This window comes from Aythya ferina, assembly GCF_964211825.1.
Source record: "Aythya ferina genome assembly, chromosome: 1".
Lineage (NCBI taxonomy): Eukaryota > Metazoa > Chordata > Aves > Anseriformes > Anatidae > Aythya > Aythya ferina.
The window spans coordinates 118,758,185-118,781,631 of record NC_140296.1 but is presented as its reverse complement, the minus strand read 5'-3'; the positions used below and the strand labels follow the sequence as shown (position 1 = coordinate 118,781,631).

General features: G+C 41.2%; 2 protein-coding genes across 5 annotated transcripts in view; one reads left to right on the top strand and one right to left on the bottom strand.

The window, feature by feature from the left end:
* Positions 1–23,447, bottom strand: part of LOC311438611 (uncharacterized protein) — a 255,304-nt gene that overhangs the window by 152,998 nt on the left and 78,859 nt on the right. The window lies entirely within an intron of this gene.
* LOC311438629 (lymphotactin-like) lies at positions 8,859–21,985 on the top strand. Of its 4 annotated transcripts, none has more exons than XM_084523223.1 (4): positions 8,859–8,999; positions 17,578–17,659; positions 20,136–20,253; positions 20,929–21,985. In XM_084523223.1, the coding sequence occupies exons 2-4, from the start codon at positions 17,590–17,592 to the stop codon at positions 21,032–21,034; spliced, it is 294 nt and encodes a 97-aa protein (XP_084379349.1). In that variant the 5' UTR covers positions 8,859–8,999; positions 17,578–17,589; the 3' UTR covers positions 21,035–21,985. The 4 variants fall into 4 exon arrangements, with proteins under 4 accessions (XP_084379349.1, XP_084379347.1, XP_084379348.1 ...); XM_084523221.1 differs by having other exon boundaries at positions 8,866–8,999; positions 17,462–17,659; XM_084523222.1 differs by lacking the exon at positions 8,859–8,999 and adding an exon at positions 9,919–10,210 and having other exon boundaries at positions 17,462–17,659.

The window sequence follows — 23,447 nt, the reverse complement described above, 5'->3', positions numbered from 1 at the left end:
TGAGGAGGACTTACAAAAATTCATTATAACTCCTAGTCCATGAGGTGATAAATTGCTATACAAAAAAAGTGTAAACTATCTTCAACTACAAACTCTTCACATTAGGAAGAACACTGAAATGAAGAAACTTTATTAATACACAAACTAGCTTCAGTATTTCTGTCAGTACTCAGTCTTTCACTGTGAAGATAATTTACTTAATCTGATAGCATCCTGAGCCCAATTATCTTGCTGCGCCCAGGATTAAGATAAAACATCATGAATCCATACAGCATGCCAAAGATGAGAATGATATGCAGTGATAATTCTATTTTAATAGAAGTTCATTATTGGAACAGTTATTGGCAAATCACATAAAACTAAATACTCTGCATATATGCTCAAGTTTTCTTTTTATCCTATGGAAACTTTGTGCGTTTTTGCCCTGCTTGTTATATCACTCCAACCTTAAGCATCAGCAGCAGATAACCTGAAGAAAATGGGAGAGGCTGAGGCCAATTGACCATCATTTGGAGAAGGACAGAAGAAAGCAAATAAATTACAAACACTACCATCTTGTAATAAACCATGGATCCTATCACTGTCATAGATGTTAGATGCAACATTATTTTTATTGCAAGGGACAAAACTAAGGCAACTCGTAAAATAGCAGAGCCTGATTCAGGATAAATGTCTACAACTAAGACAGTAAAATGGAACCATCAGCACATCTGTTTGCTCACTTTCTGCATTTCAGTGAACTTCAGAAGGGCTCTTTGTGAAATCTTTCCACAATGCAACTTTACATTTTCACTATGCCTACATTATAAAGAGAAAGCAAAAAGTCTCCTTTCATTTCTGTTAAACGTATCTTGAATTGCTTGTTTGTTTGTTTTGGGGGGAGAAAGCTGTTTGTTTTTTGTTTTGTTTTGTTTTGTTTTGTTTTGTTTTTTTTTTTTTTTTAAACCCAGTTTTATTTCCATCATTTTACAAAATTAGTTTGCAGAATCCTTTCAGATGAATCAAACCTCCTAATCCTCCGGTGTGGATTCCTCATTCAAGAGGTGCATGTTTCCACACTGAAAAGTGCTGATTTTCTTTAAACAGGAGGGAACTGGGCTGTAATGCTTATGCAGTCAGTTGATCTACAGTTACAGTTTCTTGAGAGCAACTGAAGAAGAAAGTTTTTGTGATCAAAGCTGCAGATTGACAGCATTAAAAACAACAAGAAAAATAAAATAATGAAGCAACCAAAGTAATATTCCAAGACTTGTGTACTAGTTCAACTTCCAGTGCCAAAAGGGGAGCAAAATATAAACCAATTTATTAAATAAAATATATAATTAAGATTTGAGTTTTCTCTCCACTTTTTCAGACGTTTCCATATCTACTCAGATTTACATCTACAAAGCACCCCCTCTGAACTGGCGGAAGAGCTGGATTTGCCACCAGCAAGGAGCATCCCACTGGTAGAGCTCCACATCACAAATACGCTAAGCCATCTGAGGAAGGACAGAACCTCCTGCCACGTGAATGCCCCATCCTGAAGAGGCACACATCCAACACCAGTTAAACATACACCTCCTGGACAGAGCTCAAATAGATTCTTGTAGTTTAAAATACAGGCTCACGATAAACAGACCTCTTACATTAGTTTCAACATGAAGGAAAATGAGTTTTGTATTGTTATTAGAAACCTGAGCTCTTACTCCAAACCACCCACAACAATTTACTGTAATCACTACTGACTTATTTTCTTTGATTTCAGATGTATTTATATTTAACGATGAAGCCTTACCTTTTCTGAAACTTCATTTTATTGTAAGTAAACAAGGCAGAGGAAAATCAATTATTCAAAATTGTAGAAGTACAGGTTTTCATTTTAGTTAAATCTTTCTCTGATTATATTATTACTTTACTATCATTACTTTAAAAAATGAACCTTTTTATATCCCAAATGAACATAAAATGAATGCTAGTAATTAAGCATATTACAGTAAATTAAGACATTGAAAACTGCCATTTATTGAATCAGTGAGCTTTTGAAGTAGTTAAGTAAAAGTTTTTATAGAAAGAACGAGGTGAAATATCTTTAACTAAATTACCATATCACACTTCCTAATTAAAGTACAATAAACTATTTCCTGAATTAAGAAAGTTTCTATTCATTCAAATGTCAGCACCTACAGAGTTTCTATATTGGCACATTCACTGCTGTTATCCAGAATTCTGTAGAGTGCAACTTTTACTGAAGATTTCAAAAAACTGTTCAGTGTGGAAAATCTATTAAGCCATATTAGAGAATTTAAAATGTTAGCTTTCAATGGATGAATCTGAATTCCAGTCTCCTTCCAAAATTAACTTGATAGAAAGAGTAGGTGGGAAGTTAATTACAGCATAAATATGAAACACATCATTCACCTTTCCCTGTCTATTACAATGCAAATACTACAACTAAAAAAAAAATAACTGCTTAAGTACATACAGCTATAGAATACATTTCTTACTAGCTGAAAAAAAAATCATGTAAGGATTTTGGATTACAATAATCAAATGAAATATTTTATAATTAATGCTACAATTCTTACGATTGATGTGTAAACAAAAGATACATAACTAAAGTCACGGGATTCAAAGGCAAATTTCAGATTGTTGATTTGTGAAAGTGACTTAAATCAGTCTCGCAGATCCAATAGAGCCACTGGTAGAAAATGTTTTAATCTGATGAAGTTTCCATCATTCTATATTGAGAATAATTTGTGAAATAGCTTCTGAACTAATTTATTGTATTAAGCATAAATTTATCATAACTGTGGGTCTGCAATGTCTTCTCTATAGATGGTTTCAGTTCTGAGAAACCAAAATTCAAATTTTTAGGTGAATTTTTTCTGCCTCAGCTGAACACATTATGCCAGTCAAGCTGCAGTCTGCCATTTCTACACCAGATATGCACACTTCCTAGGTTTAGGTTTCCAGCAGAAATATTTGCACTTGTGAATTCACTATTTTTTCAACTTGCATTCTCTACTTATCAGCTACTTTTGCTTAGGTACTTATTATGCAGGCCTCTGCCAAATAGACAGTGAGATCTCTAAGAAGCAAGCAGAAACAGCAGTGTAGGAATCTAAACAAAGGGCACTTTCTTTCACAGTACCTGGACTAATGTTTTTAGGCTAAACTGACAAAATGAAGTGCAAGTCACTTGTGACTATTAGGATGCACTGAACCCAGAGGTGTCTGCCTTTCCCCAGCAGAAATGATACCATTTGTGCATAACAGTATAAAAATCTCAGCAGTTCTGTCAGAAGGAAGTACAGAATGAAGTTGAATACTGTCCTGTCGCTAATTATCCTAGAAGGAAGGTCCTTCTAAATAGACAAGCCTGTGACACAGAAGCTCTTCATTGAAATCCATCCCGCTGAGATTTGGAGTATGCATAAGACTAAATAGAAATTGGACTGTGTACTATTCCCATACTCAAAAGCTGTTTTCTGTACTGCTATGCTCTATAGCTACAATACAGCACCATTCACTTTCTCCGCAGGGAAAAAAAAAAAGAAAAACATATCAAGAAGGAAGAATTTCCCTCACAGTAGATCAAAATCTAATGTATGGAACATGAGAAAGACGAGAACTAGCGGAACAGGGGATATCTAATCACACCAGCAGCAAGCTGCTCCTGGTTTAAATGAAGGCAGGTACGAAGTCAGCAGCAGCGGCTGCTCCTGTACCTGCTATAAGCTCTGCGGACCCTGGTGCACCCAAGGCCCTAGCAGTGCATGGCCATGGGGGTCCCTTGCTTCACAGGATGGAAGCACTGCTTTCCCCAAGCCACCCAGCATCCCACATCAGTGGAGCAGCAGGCCCCCAGGCCTCGTTTGTTCAATCAGGCCTGCGCTGGCTCAGAGCCGAGGCCCCATTGTCACAACACCAGGCCCATCAATAACTTGCACCGAGACAATTCCTGTTAAGAGTTTATTTATAGGCAGGGCAGACCTTTAAATATCCAGGAGATAGGCCAAATGCCATAACAGAGCCTTTTCCGTCTCTCATTCCACAAAGTGGCACCCAGCAATCACCGGTCAGTAAAAGATATTAATGAGGTGTTGCTTCCTGCTCACAGAGCAGCCGAGAGAGAGGCCAAGGACATTCCCTCTCCTGCAATACCACAGCAGTGGCACCGAAGCACAGGGGCTAGGGGCTGCAGTGAAGCATTACTAATGTGCTCAGCAGCTTAGGTATTAAGTTCACTAAAGTATAAAAAAGGCATGGAAAGAACACGTAGGCAAAATGTAATGGATAGCCACAGGTGGGAGGAAAAATCAGCTTTGAATTCTCCCTAGAATAATTTCTTGCATAAGACTTTATATAAGCTGACAGCCTTTCACGTTCTCAGAATAGGATCCCAAAAATCACTGGCAAGGTTTGTAGCCTCTGGTAAAAATGGACCCAAGGCCACAGCCAGCTGCCACCACGTTGTTTCCCTGGGAAAACAGAAACAGCCACTTTTGGGTGGGGTGGGAGCAGAACTTGGAGAGCGTGTGGGATTCTGCACCCCCTCTACGGGGTTGGTTTACAAGCCAGCTCTCCTAGAGGGGCACCTTGCTCCCTGTTTGGGTAACAGCAGGCAGGGGCTGGAAGGAAAGCTCACCTTGATCAAAGCCTCTTTGGAGTCCTGGCTTTTCTAAAAAGCAAAAAAAAAAAAAAAAAAAAAAAAAAAAAAAACAGCCACAAGCTCTCTGCCTCCTGGAATTGCCACACTGCAATAACACAAGCACAGGCACAACCAGCCAGCAGCGAGGCACCTTGCTAAGCTAGCAGTGTGTGTGAGCACGCACTTACCTGCCAACAGCCCGAGAGAAGCCTGAGCTCAAACAGAATACCCAGCGATGAAAGGAAAAATCATGAAGCCTGTCCAGCTTTTGCCATTTGAGAACATTTTTGCTCCGGGGTGCTTTAATACATTTCAAACCAACCAGCTGTTTTATGCACAAGACCTCTGCTCAGCACGTCATTTCAAACCAAGTCAGAGGCACAGCGGCAGGCGAAGGCAGCGCTGGGCTAATACCCATCTCATTCTTTTCATTACTTTGAGCCATATGCCCAACTGAAGCAGCAGGGAGACCGTAAGAACAGTGTAATTTCAGAGCAGTGCCCGAGGGACTCGTCATCTGACATTCAGCAGTGCCAGAACTCCCAGGCCAGCCAGGACAGGTGCATTTCCTAACTTTGCCTCCCTGCTCTCTCCCAAGGTGAGTACCATATCCCTAAATACTTAGAATTCTCCGCACGGAAAAGCAAAGCCCTTCCTTGACAAAAAAAAAAAAAAAAAAAAGCCACAATTTTTTATAATCCAACCTTGTCTTAGGGGCCTTCAGCTTCTGAGAGATCAGGATTGGAAAGCTGAATATAATATACTCTTAGGAGATTTGGGTATATGTATTAAGTAAAGAATACAAAGAAAGTAAAAAATATCCTCACTGGACAGGCATAGCCAACACAGGCAATATGCAGAAGGTTATAGGAAGAAATCGGACTTTCTGAGTATTTTTCTAGTGCTTTCTGAAAAAAAAAAAATATATTTTATATATATATATATATATATATATATATATATATATATATATATGAACCTTTCTTTGCATAAAGAATGACCGTGATAACAGAATCTCTTCACCAAAGCCACTATCAAACAGCAAGGATACACAAAACCTCTCCTGGAAAGAGCCTGCTGCACAACCCCATTGTGAAGGGCAGTAAGGTGTGATCTCTACACACAAGCTGAATCCCCAGCTATGAAGCGGGACAGAACAGAGGGAACGAAGACAGAAGGCTTTTAGAAATGTTCGCAGTGGTCCTCACAAAGTCAGTAGGTCCATTTACATCACCATTTCATACTTCTGGTAGGTTATCTTCTTTAGTCTTTTATAACAGACTATTGCAGATTTCTGGAAAGCTTGTCCAGCTTCATTTGAATCAGCTTCTAGTTGGGCTTAAACACTTTGACAAGCCAATGCATCTTATTTCTGAGCCTTCAAAAATTACCAGCGAAGACGTACTCTCAACCCTGATCAGGATTTTGAAATGCCAAAATTGATGAGAATGATTAACTTTGGACAGAGGGGTTGTTGTTAGCTTGAAGCCGGCTATTTAACCCACATGGCATGGGAAGGAGAGGTCCCTGTGTAACAGTTACAGCAAAAAGGGTGGAAGACCCTGAGTGGTAGCTTTTTCTTCTCTCCTCTACTTCAGTTGAGTATCTTTCTTTACTCTCCAATTCCTTTAATAATCAGGTACAACGGAGACAACTCCATGCATTACGCATGAGATGTGACAAAACACATTTACTCCCTTATGCATAGTGCTGTTCATGTGTTCACTTGTTCACACTGCATCTGTAGCAAGCAGGCCTGATCTCTCATCATCATATTGAGGGAAACGGAAAAAAATCCTCTGGAGCAGGTCAACCCTATAGTGAAAAGTGCCTTAGAAGTATCTAGAAAAACAGCATAAATCACTCAGTTCATTCAGGAATACGATCGTGATGTGGCTGAGCAGGAGAACGTATTATTTTTATAGAAATAACACTCGAAAGGAGATGCTCAACAGTCAGCAGCTAAAAAGAGGAGTTTTCATACTGAAATGTTGTTACATGAAATTAAGGCCTTGCAAAACCAGCCCTGGCAGTCATTTCTGTTTCTTTCTAAGAGACTGGCACTTCATCTCTGGCCAGCACGCCCTGCTGATTTTTAACCACCTCTGTTCTGCTTCACCAGCTTCAGGCCTCGCTGGGCTCCAGCTAGAGCGACCCGCACAGAGCGAGCGAAGTGCAAGGAGCCTTCAAGGCACCACATCAGGATCACGAAGGCACAAAACCTTGTTCTCACCTGTTCAAACTCCAGTCCCCTTCCCTCTACCGTGAAGGTACCTAAGCAAGATGTGCCCAAAGTCAGCTAAAACTGGACTGCTGCAATGGCAAGCTCTGCTGAAGGGAAATGTACTTTAGCAGCTTGTCAGGCCAGGAAGGAACAGCAGACCATCTGACCTCGCCTTCCTGAGAGGCCCTTCTACCTTGCAGTGAGGCCAGGGCAGGTCCCAGATCAGTCTCTCCAGTCCCTGGCTGGGAAGAATAAGGGATGGTCACAGCTGACTGACACTCTGATTTGCTCCCTCACAACACAAGCTTGCAACTCAGGTTGCCCTTGACATTCATTTTATTAGGCTGCATTTCCCCAAGGCAACTAAACCTCTCAATCTCTGACATTTCCTCCTCTTTTCTCCTCCCCCCAACACTTCTGCCCAGGGAGAGGAGGCTTAACACTTGCCTGACGATTTCCTCTCTCTGCAATCTCTGTTCCCCCCATTCTTCACAATTGCTAAACGTAGGTTTAAGGCCCTGGCTCTATGACACACCTTTCAACCCTTTCTTTCCCTGAGGTAATTCTTACATCACCAGAGAATAAGCAATAAGTTAAGAATAAGAATAAAATAAGAATAAAATAAGAATAAGGTTAGCCATTAAAGATTGGCTTACTTGGACTAGACTGCAGCTACCTCCAGCCCTACATTATTCCCTGAAAGCACCATGTTCCCTCCCTTTTCTTTGTACTTACCCACTGCAGGCCAAGGCGGTGAGTCCTTGGGGAGGAATGGCACAGCAGAAGTGCAACACTGCCCATGCTCATGTCACGAGCTACCTACGTTAGGTCTGAAGGAAGGGGGTGGGGAGGAGCAGCAGCCTCCACGACCCACCTGCTGCACCTCACTCACAGGAGAAGCAAAAGGGCACTCAGGAGCCTAGAGGGTTGGCAGAGCTTCGGACCTCAACCCCATCAAATTGGTTTTCAGTGAGAGCTGTGCTCCCTTCATGAAGAAGATACAGAGGAATGAGATATATTTAGTTAGAGGGCACAGAAGGAGAGATCAGATGGGAGCACGAGAGTGCTTAAAGGCTGAATAACAAATCATGATTGCGAGGCTCAACCAGGTTGCTGCCAGAAGGATCAAGGTACAAATTCAGAGAGAGAGGAAGATTTTGCTAACTTCCCAGCTCTGGTTCCCCATGAGGGAACTCCTGCAGTTTTGCAAGGAGCACCAGATTTGCACATCTCCTGCGGGCTTCATTGCCAAACAATAAAACCATACATACAAGTCACAGAATCACAGAAGGGTTTGGGTTGGAAGGGACCTCAAAGCCCATCCAGTTCCAACCCCCCTGCCATGGGCAGGGACACCTCCCACCAGACCAGGTTGCCCAAAGCCCCATCCAGCCTGGCCTTGAGCACCTCCAGCATTGGAGTAGGCACAGCAAATGTATATATACACCAACTGCTTCTCTACACAATATGTGGACGAAGGAGATTTATCTGCAGAATAATTCCTCCTGGTTGAATATGAAACAAGATGCTGGTAATATCGCATTGTAATTGATAAATTGGATTTGCAGGTCCCCATAAAAATAAAGGAATGAGACAAAGTATAGGCAATGCAGCCTCAGCATCCCTACAGACTGGATCGAAATATAGGCATTCTCCCCTCTCTGGTTACTCCTTTTAAAAACCATAACTAATTGCCACTGAAAAATGCTATTACTAACTCAAGGTGAGAGTTCAGCTTCTACTTATTTTGCAGTCGTTGTTTGCAAAAATCCCTGAGACTGAGGCTGTAAACTTTATCTGTCTTCTAATTGAACGACAGAGCCTTATCCCCTGACAGAGCAGAGGACTCCAGCAAAGAGAAGTGGTGCCTGGTGGCTGTAACACCCTCTCCACAGCCCGTTTGAGGAACAGTGCACTGCCACAGCATTACTTCTCTATTCTGCCAGACCTGTTTCCCCTTTCGGAATGAGGTGTCCTAGTTATACTTTCTAATATTCTTACAACTTTTGGAGAACCTCAGGAAAGAAACACTGTGCACTAGCATTATTGCTACTCCAAATGAATCTGCTGGTCGCATGTGGTGAAAGGAGGTAAAATAGCTCAGCTCACAAGTGGACTGACGACAAGAAGAGCTGGAGCAAGGTAAGGACTGGGATAAATCGGGCAATCCTTGAGTTTTATAACTAGAGACAAACAGCTGACCCTGGTCCTATCTAGTTTGGGGCTGCATCAATACCTGCTTAGTTCAGAAGTACAAATTGCTCTATCAAGCAGGGATTAGGTCATCTATTGCTACGCATGCCTGTATATTATGAAGTCAGTAGCCTTTTCATTCCACATATTAAACAAGACCTGGGCAGCCTGCTCTAGGTGGCCCTGCTTAAGCAGAGAGATTGGACCTGATGGCCTCCAGAGATCCCTTCCAACCTCAACCATGCTGTGATTCTGTGAAAATAGCTGCTTATCTCAAAGAACAGTAATACGGATGGAAGAAATAAGTCTCATAGGTCAATAAATAAGCTAGTGTACATGGAGCAAACTGATCATCTGAAGCTAGACATGGCACAAGCATGTGGCCTAACTGGCCACTGGGACGTGGTTCATTTGGGGTGGGTTTGTTTATGGGAGGAAAGTGAGGGCAGTCACTGGGTTTGGCGTGCTTTGCTGGACTGTGAAAAGTGTTGCACATTGGGCCACACAGAACCACAGGAGAGGAATGAAGTGGCCCGTGGCCATGCCAAGATCAGCTGAATTAAGTGCAAGAAATGTGACAGCCATGGGAGGGAGCTCTTAATTTACTGCTGTCATAGACACGGTGGGGTTTTCTGCAGCCTTTAGCGAGAGATAAAATTAGTTTGCAAAGGAAAAGTGAAAGAGCATTTAACAGCCACAGCTTGCTCTTTGAAATTACGAAGTATAAAATGAAAGCTCATCTGGGGGGGTGGCGGGGAGGAATTTTCCCATCTTGCCTCCCACATTGCATCACTCACTGCAGTGAGCTCAGGTGAATAATACAGACTGGTGCACTTGTCTAACGCAGGCTTTCATACTCATAGTGATGCCGAGGGGAAAAACCCAGAGAACGACTAAACCCCAAGGATTCTTTCAGAAAGTTCTGAGCGGAACATTGTCAAGAGTAGGTGTCTGCTGCAGGCCCGTGCGAGCTGAGTTCTTTTTTCCTCACCCCTGTCATCTAAGCCTTCATTCGCACTGTGACCTTCCCATTGATACTGGCTCACTGAGCAAATGGCTAAGGGAAGATGGAAGCCAAATGAAAGGAAAGCGCTTCTCAGCCTGTATCAGTGTAAAGGTACCAAGCATAAGCACCAAGTCTCCTTTTGTAGAAGATGATTGTAAGTGCTATGAGCAGTTTTAAGAAATGTTTTAACACTTCGTAGAACAGGATGTGGCCCAAAATTGTCAGATTATAGTAACCAGCATGAAGAAAGGCAATGCACCTCACCAGCAGTGTGGTTAGAAAGTGTGGCAGTTCTTCATCTGAGAGATTGTAAAAAAGTACCTCTTATAATGGCTATGCCTGTTACCATTCTTTTGAATTTTGAAGGAAGGAAAAAAAAATCCTCATTAAAAAGAAATCCCTGAATTTCTCTTGCAAAAATGCTGGAGTGGCCCCTTCCTTCCTTCTTCTCCCCTTTGCTTTATATGTTTTTATTTTTTCCTCTTCTCTTCCTCTCCTGGAAGCCTTAACTGCCAATTAAAATCTAGAAAGTTTGTTAAATTCTGTCATAGGACCTCATGAAAGTTTTGTTATTAAAAACACTTATAACTTTTTTTTTTAAACAAACAAAAAAAAAAATCGCCTATGTGAGGAAAAACAGAACAAATAAATCCCAGGGATTCCCTTTTACAAAGTTCAGAGAAGGTAACCTTTCCAAAAAATAATTCTGCAGTATTCATCTGCCTTCCCTTTATTTTTAATTCACTGACCACTTTCAACTGAAGTTAGAAGAAAGAAATCCCTACAAGCTTTGCAAAAGAGTAGTCTCTGAAGAGAGAGAAAGATTCAACACGGCGCCTGCACCGTGGGGAAACGTCAGGAGGCTAAGGGCACGCACTGCTTGGCAGGAGGCCAGTCAGCACACACGAACTGGACAGCCACAGGACAGCAGGGAGCACGTAGGGTTCTCTTTGGCTGGTGAAAACACATACCAAGGAGTTAGAATAATTCTTTGGTGGACAAGAGGAGTTAGCAGATAAGGGACTGAAAGTTGAATCTAAGCGTCCTGGTTCTGCTTATTGTTTTTCTGTCAGGAACCTGACACTTTGTTTGTGATGCTCTTTTTATATAGCCCTCAACTCCAAACGCTCAAATAGTTACAAACTGCAAAAATTATTCCCTGACAATGGTAAGAAAAATCCCGCATTCTTGTAAATAATACTATACACACAACAGATGAGATTGAGACATATAACTATCACTGATCTGTGTTTTTATATCTCTTCTCCCCAACACTCTTAGTTCTTCAACATATTCTCTGTGGTGACCATCACGGAGCAAAGGAATTTGAGCTCATAGCAATTGGCCAAGTGGCTCTTTCCAGAGTGTGAGATACAGTAGAGGAAACCATCCCCACTGAGAAAACATAAGAATTTGAGTTTCTTTAGTTTTCTGAGGAAAGCTCAGGTTTACCCAGAAGCAAGATATTGGTTCAGATTTATCCCCAGTGTCCACAGACATAGATACCTGTGGTCAGACAAGCATATTTATTTTTCACTCAAAAGCTTTGACCCTTCTCCTGAAGACTTACAGAGTAAGACATGGTTCCCACACCCTTGATCCTGCAGATAAGGCACACATGGAGAAAAAAAAATGCTAATCAAGATCTCCATTGTCTGTTTTACTTGAGAACTGAGGAAAAGAAAGAAGAAGGAAAAAAAAGAAAGAAAAAAAAAAAAAAAAAAAAAAAAGGAAGAAAAAACTATTAGGATGATCTGAGAATATTCCATTAATTCCCAGGAAAAAAAAAAAAAAAGTACGATTCTATAAAGGTATTTAAATATGGTACATGCTGAAACAGAAGTCACAGTCACCTTTACAATTCTCTGCAGATACAGCCTTGCATGGTGTTCAGTTAGCTTGCTGGTATGGATCTCACAAAGAACTATAACATACAAGATCAACTCAGGTTACAAAGTTGGGGATCAGAGACTTCCTCTTGGAAACCCTTGGGTGACTGTAAAACTGCTCATTTATAAACATGCTGAAAGAAATGAAAGACTTATTCTGTATAGAAGCATGCATTTAGCTGACTTAAAAACAGGAGCAAACCAGGATGCGATTGCATTCAGCTGCCTTCGTATGTTTGGTTCAAGGTCCCTTTCAAACCAAATCATTCTCAGTCTAATTTTACATATCTGAACGCTTCAAGTTGGATGCCTGAGGGAAAGATTTTGTAACAACTTCTTATTTAAGAGCACACGCTACATCAGGAGAGGAACGTGTTAGCAGGACTAAGGAAAAGCTGGCAACATAGTACTGGAAACAGATGGCCTACAAGCAAAAACTCTAATATGATTAAGAGAAAGCATTGTTAATATGGTTACATTTCAAAAGGAAGAGTTCTGCCAAAAGCAGCACAAAACAGACTAGTTATTAAAGATGTGATTTAACTGATCAAATTTGTTCAGAAGTCACTGCCTCTGAGCTGTGACCACTGAGCACGTGTTTATTTCCACTCCGTTTCAGTATGAATGAAAAAGACTGAACACAGATTCCCATTTCCAGGTGAGGGGCAGAAGCTTCCTAAGTCATGCTAATACTGTCATCAGTTGTTACCTGACCATATTTCAATGCAACAATCCCTCCCCCCCTCCCAAAAAAAAAGAGTACCAAAGTGGGTCATTGTTTTCAGTGGGTCTTTATTATACACCTAATTTGGGCTGTTTAGCAGAGATTAATCCTGATGTGAGTTTAAGAGTAAATACTTCAACTTGTGAAGAACTATGGAGCAAGACCTAACAAACCTGGTAGAAGGCACAACATAGATTTGAAACCAATTTCAATAAGAAAGTGAAACTAAATGCCAGAATTACCTATGAAATCAGCATAAAATCTGAGACCAAAAGTGATGAAAAAGAAAGGAAAGAAGGGGGTAGGAGTGAAATCATGTGGAAATCACAACTGGATGTCACTTGTCAGTAATTTTGTTAACCAGTTCTCCAACTGTTAAGAAACAACACATCACCAAAATATATTAGGGTCAGATTCATCACACATAACGTACTTGCTTACTGCATTCAGCATTAGATGTGTGTATATTGAATCTTCAGTTAACAGAAACATACCTCCTGATGCTAATATCTCCCACTCTAAAAACAGTGGGTTGAGATACATACATGTATGTTCCTGAAAGAGGGTATTTTTCTGTACAGACTGTAGGTTGGTTGGTCAAGAGCAAATGAGCTGAATAGGAACTAAAACTGGAGTAAACATTTGTAATCAGCTTCAGGCCTGAAGAAGGAAGGATGGAGAGAGAGAGAATACACAAATGAATTTCAGGCAGCAGCTCAACAGATGCAAAATGCCACAACTGCTGTGGTCACCATGCACATGCTGAAGCACAGTAGCTGATGATGTATCCTAGAATACATGAGGCAAGTAACCTGGAAGAGTGAAAATAACCTTCACGTTCAAAGGGCTGCAGAATATTCACTAAAGACGCTCATTTCTAGGAGTGTATAATTTACTTAGTTGTAAAGACCTTAGCCCATCTCTTTGAAATGCAGTACTTCAAACTCTTTACCCTGGTGAGGAAATTCTATCAGGCCCAACATGCTGCTCTGTGCATATTCTTTTTCCTTCAGCAGGTTTGCTGACATGAAACAGGGTACGTACAATAATTATTTCAGTTTAAATGACCTGACCTTGTTAAAAACTAAGAAAATGATTGCATTCATCAGTTGGTTAGGAGCTATACTAGCAGAACAGGCTCTGACTTTGCCTCCTGCTGTGCCTGATAACTCTCACATACCCCTGAGAGTTATCTACACCCTATTGCTTTATTTGTGAAATGGAGGCAGGCTGGTCCAAACAAACAGGGGCTGAAGTGCTTAGAAGAGCCCTCGAGTGTCTCAAGCAGGGGTTTGCTGTTGCTCTCCTGGGGCTGTTTAATCTTTATGGTTGCAACTGCTGGCAAAGCAGGCATGGTCAGTGAACGTTTTACAGCCAGTAGTCTTTGGAAGAGGGTCTAGGGCTTACATCTCCCTTCTTCCACATGAGAGTCTGACCCAGCTGTACGGTGTCTTCTTCATATCAGTTGATATTTACTAACTTGTTCTATTCAAAATATGCATCATTTCAGACTGGAAAGTCAGACAGTATCTTACAACCTTGAACCCAAAACATGTTATTGTGAAGGAGATGAAGGCTGTGGGGGTCAAGTATCTTCAGGCAGAGGGACAGTTTCAAACTGGCTGTCCATCATCCTGAAAAAGTGCTTTCACTTAAACAGAGTGAGAGAGAGAGACAGCAGAGAGCAGTGCTCCCACTACCTCGTGTCCTGCCAGCTGCGCTCCAGGAGAGCAGCGTGAGCAATGTTCCAGGAAAGGCCTCACGGCTGCAGATCCCAATGAGAAGCAAGGTTGTTCCCGCAACACCAAATCCCATTTCTTCTGTATTTCTTACTGGATGCTTCCTAATACTTTGGGCACAGATGTACATGACTGGTTCTCTCCTCTCATTGTATAGGAAGCCTGGGAGTCAAGCTCAAAGCCCTTAGTGTTTTTTGTAGTTCAGTAGGCTTCCAATGTTAGGTACTCACACACCTACACATCCATACCTGCCCTATCCACTGTACATACCTGCTCCCTGTAGGCACAGAGGGCCCGTGTTAACCGAGAGGTATGGCAGAGAAGGGCAGTTGTCATGGCACGCAAAGCAGCAGACCTATAGATGAGAGCTTGGGAAGCATCATGGTCCAGTTAATCATCTTTATCCACAATTCAGACTACACAATCAAGTAACTACAAAATCATACTGTCCATTTCAACTGCAGCTTTACCACACGCTACAAATGATCAGTTCACTCCAGCACGCTTCCAAAACATACTACAATGAGTGAACCACAAAAGAGTCAGCCAAGTGGCAGACAAAAGGCAGCTTCACATAAGAACAGCCCTAGAGACCACAGCAAATGAGAACTATGAAGATGGGAAAAACTTGCCACAAGGCAATTTTTCCACCCTGCATCAAGAACAGTGAAAAACTGAAGAAACAACAGACTTTCTAACACCACCTCAGGGATCAAGCAACAAACTGCAGGAGATTCTGTGAGAAGGACTGACTTTTTCTGAGTTGGTTCATGCTCAATGGAGCTGGTGGACCCTTTTACTCAAAGCTGTGGGCACAGTATCAGTGAGTAAACACACATGCACCGTATCATTGAGGAGAAGTGGGGGAGCATCTCCTGCCCTAACAGGGAGAAAATTTCTTTCATCAACGACAGGGCTGCTATCTTGCATCCCAAAGCTGCCACATACCAACAAGTTGGAATACCTCATTCAAAGAGTTATTTCAGGCAGTGTTCAGCAATGCTTGGACAAAGACGTAACATTAAATTTCCCAGTAGCACTGCTAAGGTCAGTACAACTACTCCCCTGTGTGGCATTACACATGGACTTTAGGTGCTTTGGGTTGAAGCTTTGGCTTCAAAACTTTGGGTCTAGTTTTCTATTTTAGTGCAACTTATGTTGGCATTACAAGTGGATTTAACAGCCATTCAAACAAAGCAGCAACTACCTTACGCCTGCTTACAGTCTACTTTTCCCCTACTCTTCTCCAGCTTGCATGCCTTATATAAGATGAAAGAATCAAACCAGAAGGAACAGGTCACATGCAGATATGTACAAGTAAACCAAGTAGCATGTTCTCTAACAGTAAGAGCTACGGACTATTACTGGGGTTACAGATCACCACTACAGCCTAGGAGCCAATCTGAGCTCAGTTCTTAGCTCCATCTAATTTTCCTGAGCAATTGCTGGGAAGTGACTTCTGCATGCTGTATTTCCTGTGTAAAACAATTCATATTGATGTTATAAAAAAATCTGAAATCTGGAAATAACCTGCTGAGATGAGGCGTGGAAGTCAGAGCAGATTCCCATTTGCTTCATGCATTGCACTGACAGCTACTCTATACGGCTGCCTTACTAGCTCATGCACAGACAGCCTAGTGCTCACCTGTTCATACAAGGCCCAGCTGGGTCTCTGTAGGCCTAGCAAAGCAGGGCTTTTTCTACTGGCCATGAGGGGAGCTTTCTCCTGAGAGGCTCCAGACAATGATGCCAGCTCAGGTGCTGCTAAATGTGTTCACTGGAGTTCCACAACTTGCTTGGGAAATATTTGCTGGTGCAAAACCCAAAACCACTGTCATGTAACAACCCTGTCCAGTAACCCAGGCCAGTCCAGTACCCTCCCTTTTTTGTAGTAGAGAGACCACAGCATAACACATATAAATAAAATGAACCTCTTAACTAAAATACTGTGGCTTCAAAGGTATATGCAACTAGCAGAAGGGCTAGTGGATCTGGCTCTATAAATAAAAGAATGTTCCCCTCTCCCACCATATTAGTGGTATCAGCTTTGGCCACAAATCACAGAGAAAACAGAAGTTTTGACAAGTTCTACCACACATAGAAATGGGACTGATAGCCCTCCAAAGCTTTTGGGGAGATCATTTTCTGTGTGTATGTGGTGGTGGTGGTTTTGTGTGTGTTTTCAAGCACATATTTTTATGGATAACACAAAGTCAAATGGGAACCTCTTTGGTGTAGGAGATATTTGAATTAATTTTGTACACCTGTAGGCAACTTCCAAAAAAAAACAGATATTAAGTATTGGGGAAAAAAAGGAAAAAAAGAAAAGAAAAAAGAAAAAAATCAATCACGGCTTTTTTTTTTTTTTCCCCACAGTTGAAGATATGTAGTATATTAGATCTAATTGCTCTCGAAGATTCTAGTTTGTATCATTTTGATTTGTTTCAGGTGAAAGTTAAATGTTTGACATGATCAGGACTCTTTTGGGTGTGGAATCTCCATTCACAGAGATTTTCCAAAGCCCTCTAGGACATGGTCCTGGGCAACTGGCTGTTGGAGACCCTGCCTAAGCAGGGGAGGTTGGAGCAAATGACCTCCAGAGGTCCCTTCCAGCCTCAGCCATTCTGTGATTCTGTGAAAGCTACGTTAAGTTGCACATTCAAGTGACCAACAATCTATAGCTACTATGGAAAACGCCACTTTTGTCCTGTTTCCATCATCCATTAGCTCACAACTCCCCTTTCAAGTGGTCCGTTGGTCAAAGAGGTAACTCTGAATGCTATTCTCTACCTCTGTGGTGGGACTCAGCAGCAGCTCTGTAACTCGAGGTGTGAAAGGACAGGAACACTTATTAAAGGTTTCCACTACAGAACAAGAGCTCTCACTTTTTGCAGCTTGAAATAAACCTAACTTGCAACAAAGAAGCAAGTGCAACCACAGCATGGTTTGAGCAGGAAAAGCCTTCACAGGGGGGCTAGTAAAGAATGGGTGGGGAGAAGGAGGTGGTTCTATCACCAGAAAAAGCACTGCCACTCAATTTTTTCCACTGACAGTCAACCCCACCATGACGCCCCAATAAGCGAGCACAAGAACTGACCACTGAGTGACAGTATATAAGCTCTGTGAAAGGGGGCTCACAATAACCACTTTCTTCTCTGCCTTGACAAAGAAGCCACCAGCAATGAAGCTCCATACTGCAGTTATCCTGGTCATCTTCTGGCTTGGTGTCTTCACCATGCACACAGCAAAAGGTAAGTTTACAGCCTAAGAGGAAGACAGGAATTGCTCCACGCTGTACTAGTGGGCTGTCCCATTCAGGCAGGATTCATTCTCAGAGCTGATTCATAAGATCACACTTGCAAGAAACCAAGATCAGAACTACAAGAGAGGCAGCTATAGCATGAGGGAATTTATGGGAGATCTCATTTGATGTCTTACCAATTAGTGCTTGGCTTCTGCCTTAACGCAAGGAGAATTTCTATACCTTAGTACTCTTACAGGGGTTTTGTGCCTTATTATCTCTCAAAACTGTGAAAGCTTGAAAATGCGATGTCTTCTAATCTCACTGCTGCTATATGCATTAATAGCATTTTCATACATTATTTCTTGAAACAGCTTCAGATTTATTCTTTTCCTTTAAATAGGTATACTACTTTTCTTTTTTTTTTATGTCCTTCTGAAACCATAAAGCCTTTACCAACTGAATGTCCCCAGCTATTACAAGTTCTTCCCGCTCTGTACCGCATATTACCTACGTGCTTGTTTCTAGACAAATATTTTGGATATAGACAGGCAAACTAAGAACAAAAAGTGTAAAGGAAAGCAAGGGATCTATACAAGGTTTTCTCTCTTCTCCTGATTTCATACAATTTAGTATCTTGTTTAAGAACATTAATGAGCACTGAAATGAACCATGTTTGTTAGCCATGTTTCTAGAGGGGTTGTATTATAGTGACATTTATGACTTTCGGATTAAGCCACACACATCTTGTAGAAGACCTACATGTAGAACATCCACACAAACACAGACACTTACAATCAGCTTTATGCAAACAAGCTGATAAAAATCACGGAGAACACTCATATGCAAGCCATACGCAAACCCACAAAAACATGCAGATATAAACACCCAGAAAAGGCATCTTCACAAAACCACACCAAAACCAAATTAAGACCTGCTAAGCATTCACAAGATTATGTAGCTACATGCTGAGTGCTTTGCCTTAGTGCCCCTAGAGCTGGATCATGCTATGTTCTCATAGATTGACTAGTGCGACCGCTGTCCATCTCAGCAACGTGTGCCTTAGTACCACAGGCTGGCAGTTTGTACGGCCATGCTCCAGGATGCCTGATTTGTCATAAATATTACCCAAGTCTGGAACATTACGCTGGGATGGTGTGCAAGGGGTAGAAAAAGGAATAGAAGGAGGAATGACAAAGGATAGGAAAAGAATGGGAAAAAAGGGTGCAGATTTTGTGCCAGGGAAAACTTTGGTCTTGCTCCCAGGTTTACAGAACCTCTGCTGGTATTCCTTGTGTGCATTTCCTGGAAATGGCTTAGTAGAAGAGAAATCCCATTTTCTGGGATACTAAGAACTGTTTGACTATCTTTGAACTCTTTAACATCACATTTTGAAAAGACAGTTTTGAGCGATGCAGTACTTACACTGAGTCTCAAGAAAATATATTGTATCGCACATGACTAATACGAGTTCAGAAGAGATACTCCTTCAGGCAATGAAAATCCCAAGAATTAGCAGCTCTGCCAGTACCCATGCACTGGCCATGCCACAGCTTCTCCAGAGGCTGAAGCGCATTTACTTCAGCTATTGCAACTGCTTCAAACAAAGAAAAACTCCCGGATAATGAGATTACGTGAAGCAGGTTTTATACTTAGCAAATTGTACCTGAACAGCTCTTGGACTACAAGGCATTTTCTCTATAAATTCCTCTAAAATAAATCTCAGAAAACAGCAGCATTCTGTTTGTCCTCATCGTGCCTTTCCAAACCTATCTTTGAAGGGTGGGGGAAAACCAGAAATGATCAAGCAAAGGCTTCCAGTAATATACACGTACACTCCATCTCACTTAAACGAGCTGCCATTTTTCATTATTACTATGCAACATGACAGTTGCACAAAGAATTTTATATTGATGCTGCCTCCTTATTAATTTCCATTGCCTTTCCTTGAAACATATCTAAATGATGGAATAAATATAGGATTAGGTAGCACTCCACTACCCATAACATTAGACTTGTAGCAAGAGTATGCAAATCCTAAGCATTCTGCCAGTTAAATCTATATTTCAAGTAGTTTTTTGTTGTTGTTGTTGGGGTTTTTTAGGCTAGTTTTGGATGCCCGGTATGAGACAAGTAGCCTTGCCTTCCTCCCCTTCTTGCGAAAAGTAGGGGCAATTATATTGATCCACATTTAGATAACATTTTGAAATCTACCTAGTAAAGGTGCATTACTCCATATGGGCACTTAATATGCAGATGATACAGACCTAATCATAATGATACCAATAAAACTTCAGAGATAGTCTCACAAAACACACCTTAAGCTCTTTTGTATAATTAGTATTCTGGCTGCACATCTCATGAGACACCCCAGTTCTAACCATAGCTGGAAATCATCTGGAATTTGTAATTTAAATGTAGTTTTTATGGTTAAATGTGAATATAGTACTGACCACCTTTGTCTCCATCTACTTTTCCCCTTGCAGGAAGCATTGGAAGTCAACCAATGCGCAAATTTGCTTGTGTGACTCTATCTACACAGAAACTGGACATCAGACAGCTTGTCAACTATGAAAAGCAACAAGTTCCCTTAAATGCTGTCATGTAAGTATCTGGTGCAGTGTCCACTTTCAGACTTACCTATGCAACCAAGCTACCATCAAAAGGGAAATGGTATCAGAAGACACTTCAAAGCCCAACTTGCTAAATCAGGCTAGTTCAGGACACCCTACCAGTTCCCGCATGAAATAGTAAATCAGCAACTGAGGAGGTGAGGGAGACAAAGGGGAGATCCTGGAGAGCCTGAACATGTTGCTCACAAATGCTGGTAGAAGTCTCACTGAACAGCTACATCTTTCTGCCCAGAAAGCTGAAGAAATCTCAGTGAGGGGGTAGGGTAAAGCCAGAAGCCCAGTACACTGAGCCAAGGGGAAAGATCACGTGAAAGAGTTTGCGTTAACTATGACTTCTGTTAGGAGACATTTGGTCTCTTGATCTCACAAGCACATGCTTTTTAAATCAAATCTGGGACCTGCTCCTTTTTCTTAATTGAATATCACCATATATGCGTATATGCTACATACATACCTATGTCACAGATATGGAACTGATGTTACTAAGCACTTACTAAGCACTTACTAAGCACCAAGTAACTACTACAAACTCAAGCATGTGATATGGTTTTACCATACAGATCCTCATGCTCTGCATAAAAGTAGAACTTCGAGCCTGGCTTTGTAAACCAGAATTTAATGGCTGTCTGACTTTTTCTTCCTGCAGGTTTATCACAGCAAAAGGTATCAAGATCTGTGTACACCCTGATCAGAAATGGGTACAAGTTGCTATGAAGAGAATAGACCAAAAACGTACCGCCAAAAAAAAATAATCCTGCCCCAGGCAAGCATCTAAGACCAACAGAATGGAATCATCATCAGTGCTGCACAGACCAGGGATGAAAGCCTTAATATCTGCTTGTAGTCCTTGTTGGCAATAAATTCTCTGAACATGAACTCATCAGAATCTATTTATCACTGGCTGAATATCTGCTGACTTAATTTTATAGCTGGACTCTGTTACACTGTTTATTTTCTGAAATGCTTGTTAATATTTATTTACAACTGAATGTAGGTATCTTCTCATCCTTGCTGACCTGACCCATATAGTATTTAAGGGTGAACGGCAGATTGTTTCACATGCTATAGAATAGATTACCTCTCAGAGAGATGGAGATAGACGTCTGTGATGACGGAGGTCAATGTTCTGCATTGAGTGCTGGGTTTCAAGAGGTTCCGTATAGTTGTATGGTTACTCATACCTATATAAACTGTAAGAAAGATAATCTTATGCTTCAGGCTATTGCCTGATCAGTGCAGTATTTAAGAAGGGGGTCTTCGGGCCTTCTATTTTTATATGTTGTATTGCACTATCAGCTTTGACTTTACTCTCAGGCCCATGTGATGTATGGATACGCTCACAAAGGGCTAACCTGGGGTAATTCAGGATAACTGTAAGAAAGCAACCCTATTCAGACTTGTACTTTGGAAGACTTATCCTACTCACTGACTTCTGTGAAGTTGCTTTCGCCTTCATTTGGGACAGAATTTGAAAAAAAAAAAAAAAAAAAAAAGATTTTGAAGATATTGTGTTTTGTTTTTCCCCTTTGTTTTTCACTGAATAAGCAAGAATGAACCATAGCTGAAGTCTTTACTCCACAAACTCATACTTCGTTCCCTCAGGCAGGGAATTCACATATGTAAATGTCTCTTATATTCTCAAATTTTGTCAGTTCTACTAATACTAAGTTTTGGATTTTAATAAAGCTACCATGAGCCTGGAACCAAATGGTACATGTCTGCTTGTACATAACACACATGAAGACTACTGAAACAGGTACTAACATGACAGCACAAATCTGAGACCTTCTGGGCAAACCAGCTAGAGCTGACACTACTTCCAACTCACGACTCAGATTGTCATCAAACAATCAGATGCTGGGCTGAAATACACCATATCCAACAGTAAAACCCCTCAGTTCAGACAATCCTTCTTCAAAAGTTTAGGTATTGTCAGTCATCCTAGGGATGTGTGAAGCCTGTCACATTATCAGAAGTAGATACAGAAGAGCTCTTGATAAAGAGAGACAACTCCTGGTGTTTGGGGAACTTGAGGGGTGGAGGAGAAGTATAGGCACAGGTACTCCAGGAATAAACCTCCTCTTGTACTACACACATGTATGTAGCTGGCATTATCTAAAATATGGGCTTTTCATTACAGATAACATCTTGGTGATGCATGTGAAATTGTAACACTTCCAAACTATCCTACAGAAATAAAATCATATTCCTCTAAAAGGCAGTCTTTACAGTTCCCTGCCCTGGTCAAATCTGGAGGCCAGATTTGTATCTCAGGACTCAGGTTCTATCGTGGCTTAGTCTTGCATAGGGAAACTCATTTAGTTTTCACTATCCAAGAGAGAAGTTTTAAAGCAGTGCTACTGCCCAGGCACAGAAGAGAAGGATGGCTGTATTTGTTACACTACAAGCCAAGACACAGTGAGCCTCCATCATGTGGAGCAACGCCTTCTTGCTGACATTGTCAACAGCTACACTAGAAAAAAATAGATGTGACAACAACCTTGCTAAAAAAAGTTCCAAAGGTAGAAGGAATCACTGAGATGTTTCTGGAATATGACAATTTACAAATCACCGTTCTTTCATTTTAACTGAAGAGCCCAGACCTTATGTTATAGACAACAGAAACAATTCTCTTCCTTTCAGCATCGCCAGAATACTAGCAGGCTACAAAAAGAGGTTACCTATAAAAGCATTTCTGTGGTAATTTATACCTCAGATGTATACTATCAATTCCCATTGATCCTAGAATCATTAAGGTTGGAAAAGCCCTCAAAGATCATGGTGTCCAACCATTCCCTTACCACCACTGTCACCCACTAAACCATGTCCTTAAGCACCACGTCCAACCTTTACTTAAAGAACCCCAGGGATCAAATTCATCCTGTACCAGAACTTACTAAAAAGTTGCTTTTGGCAAGCAGGGCGTTCAAGCCTTCACTCATACTCAGTAGTACCTTATCCTGGAATTAATCTTGCTGAAGTGAATAGGCATTTTTTAAATTAGGAGAATCACAACCTGAGGATATATTAATTAAACATAGCAGTTAATATTTTATACCTGCTCATCATTATCACAGTACATAAAGTGATTAATAACAGTTTCTAAGAATGAATCATCCTACTTCATTATTGCATCTTGCTTGTTATACGTTGTAAGATCTGTAA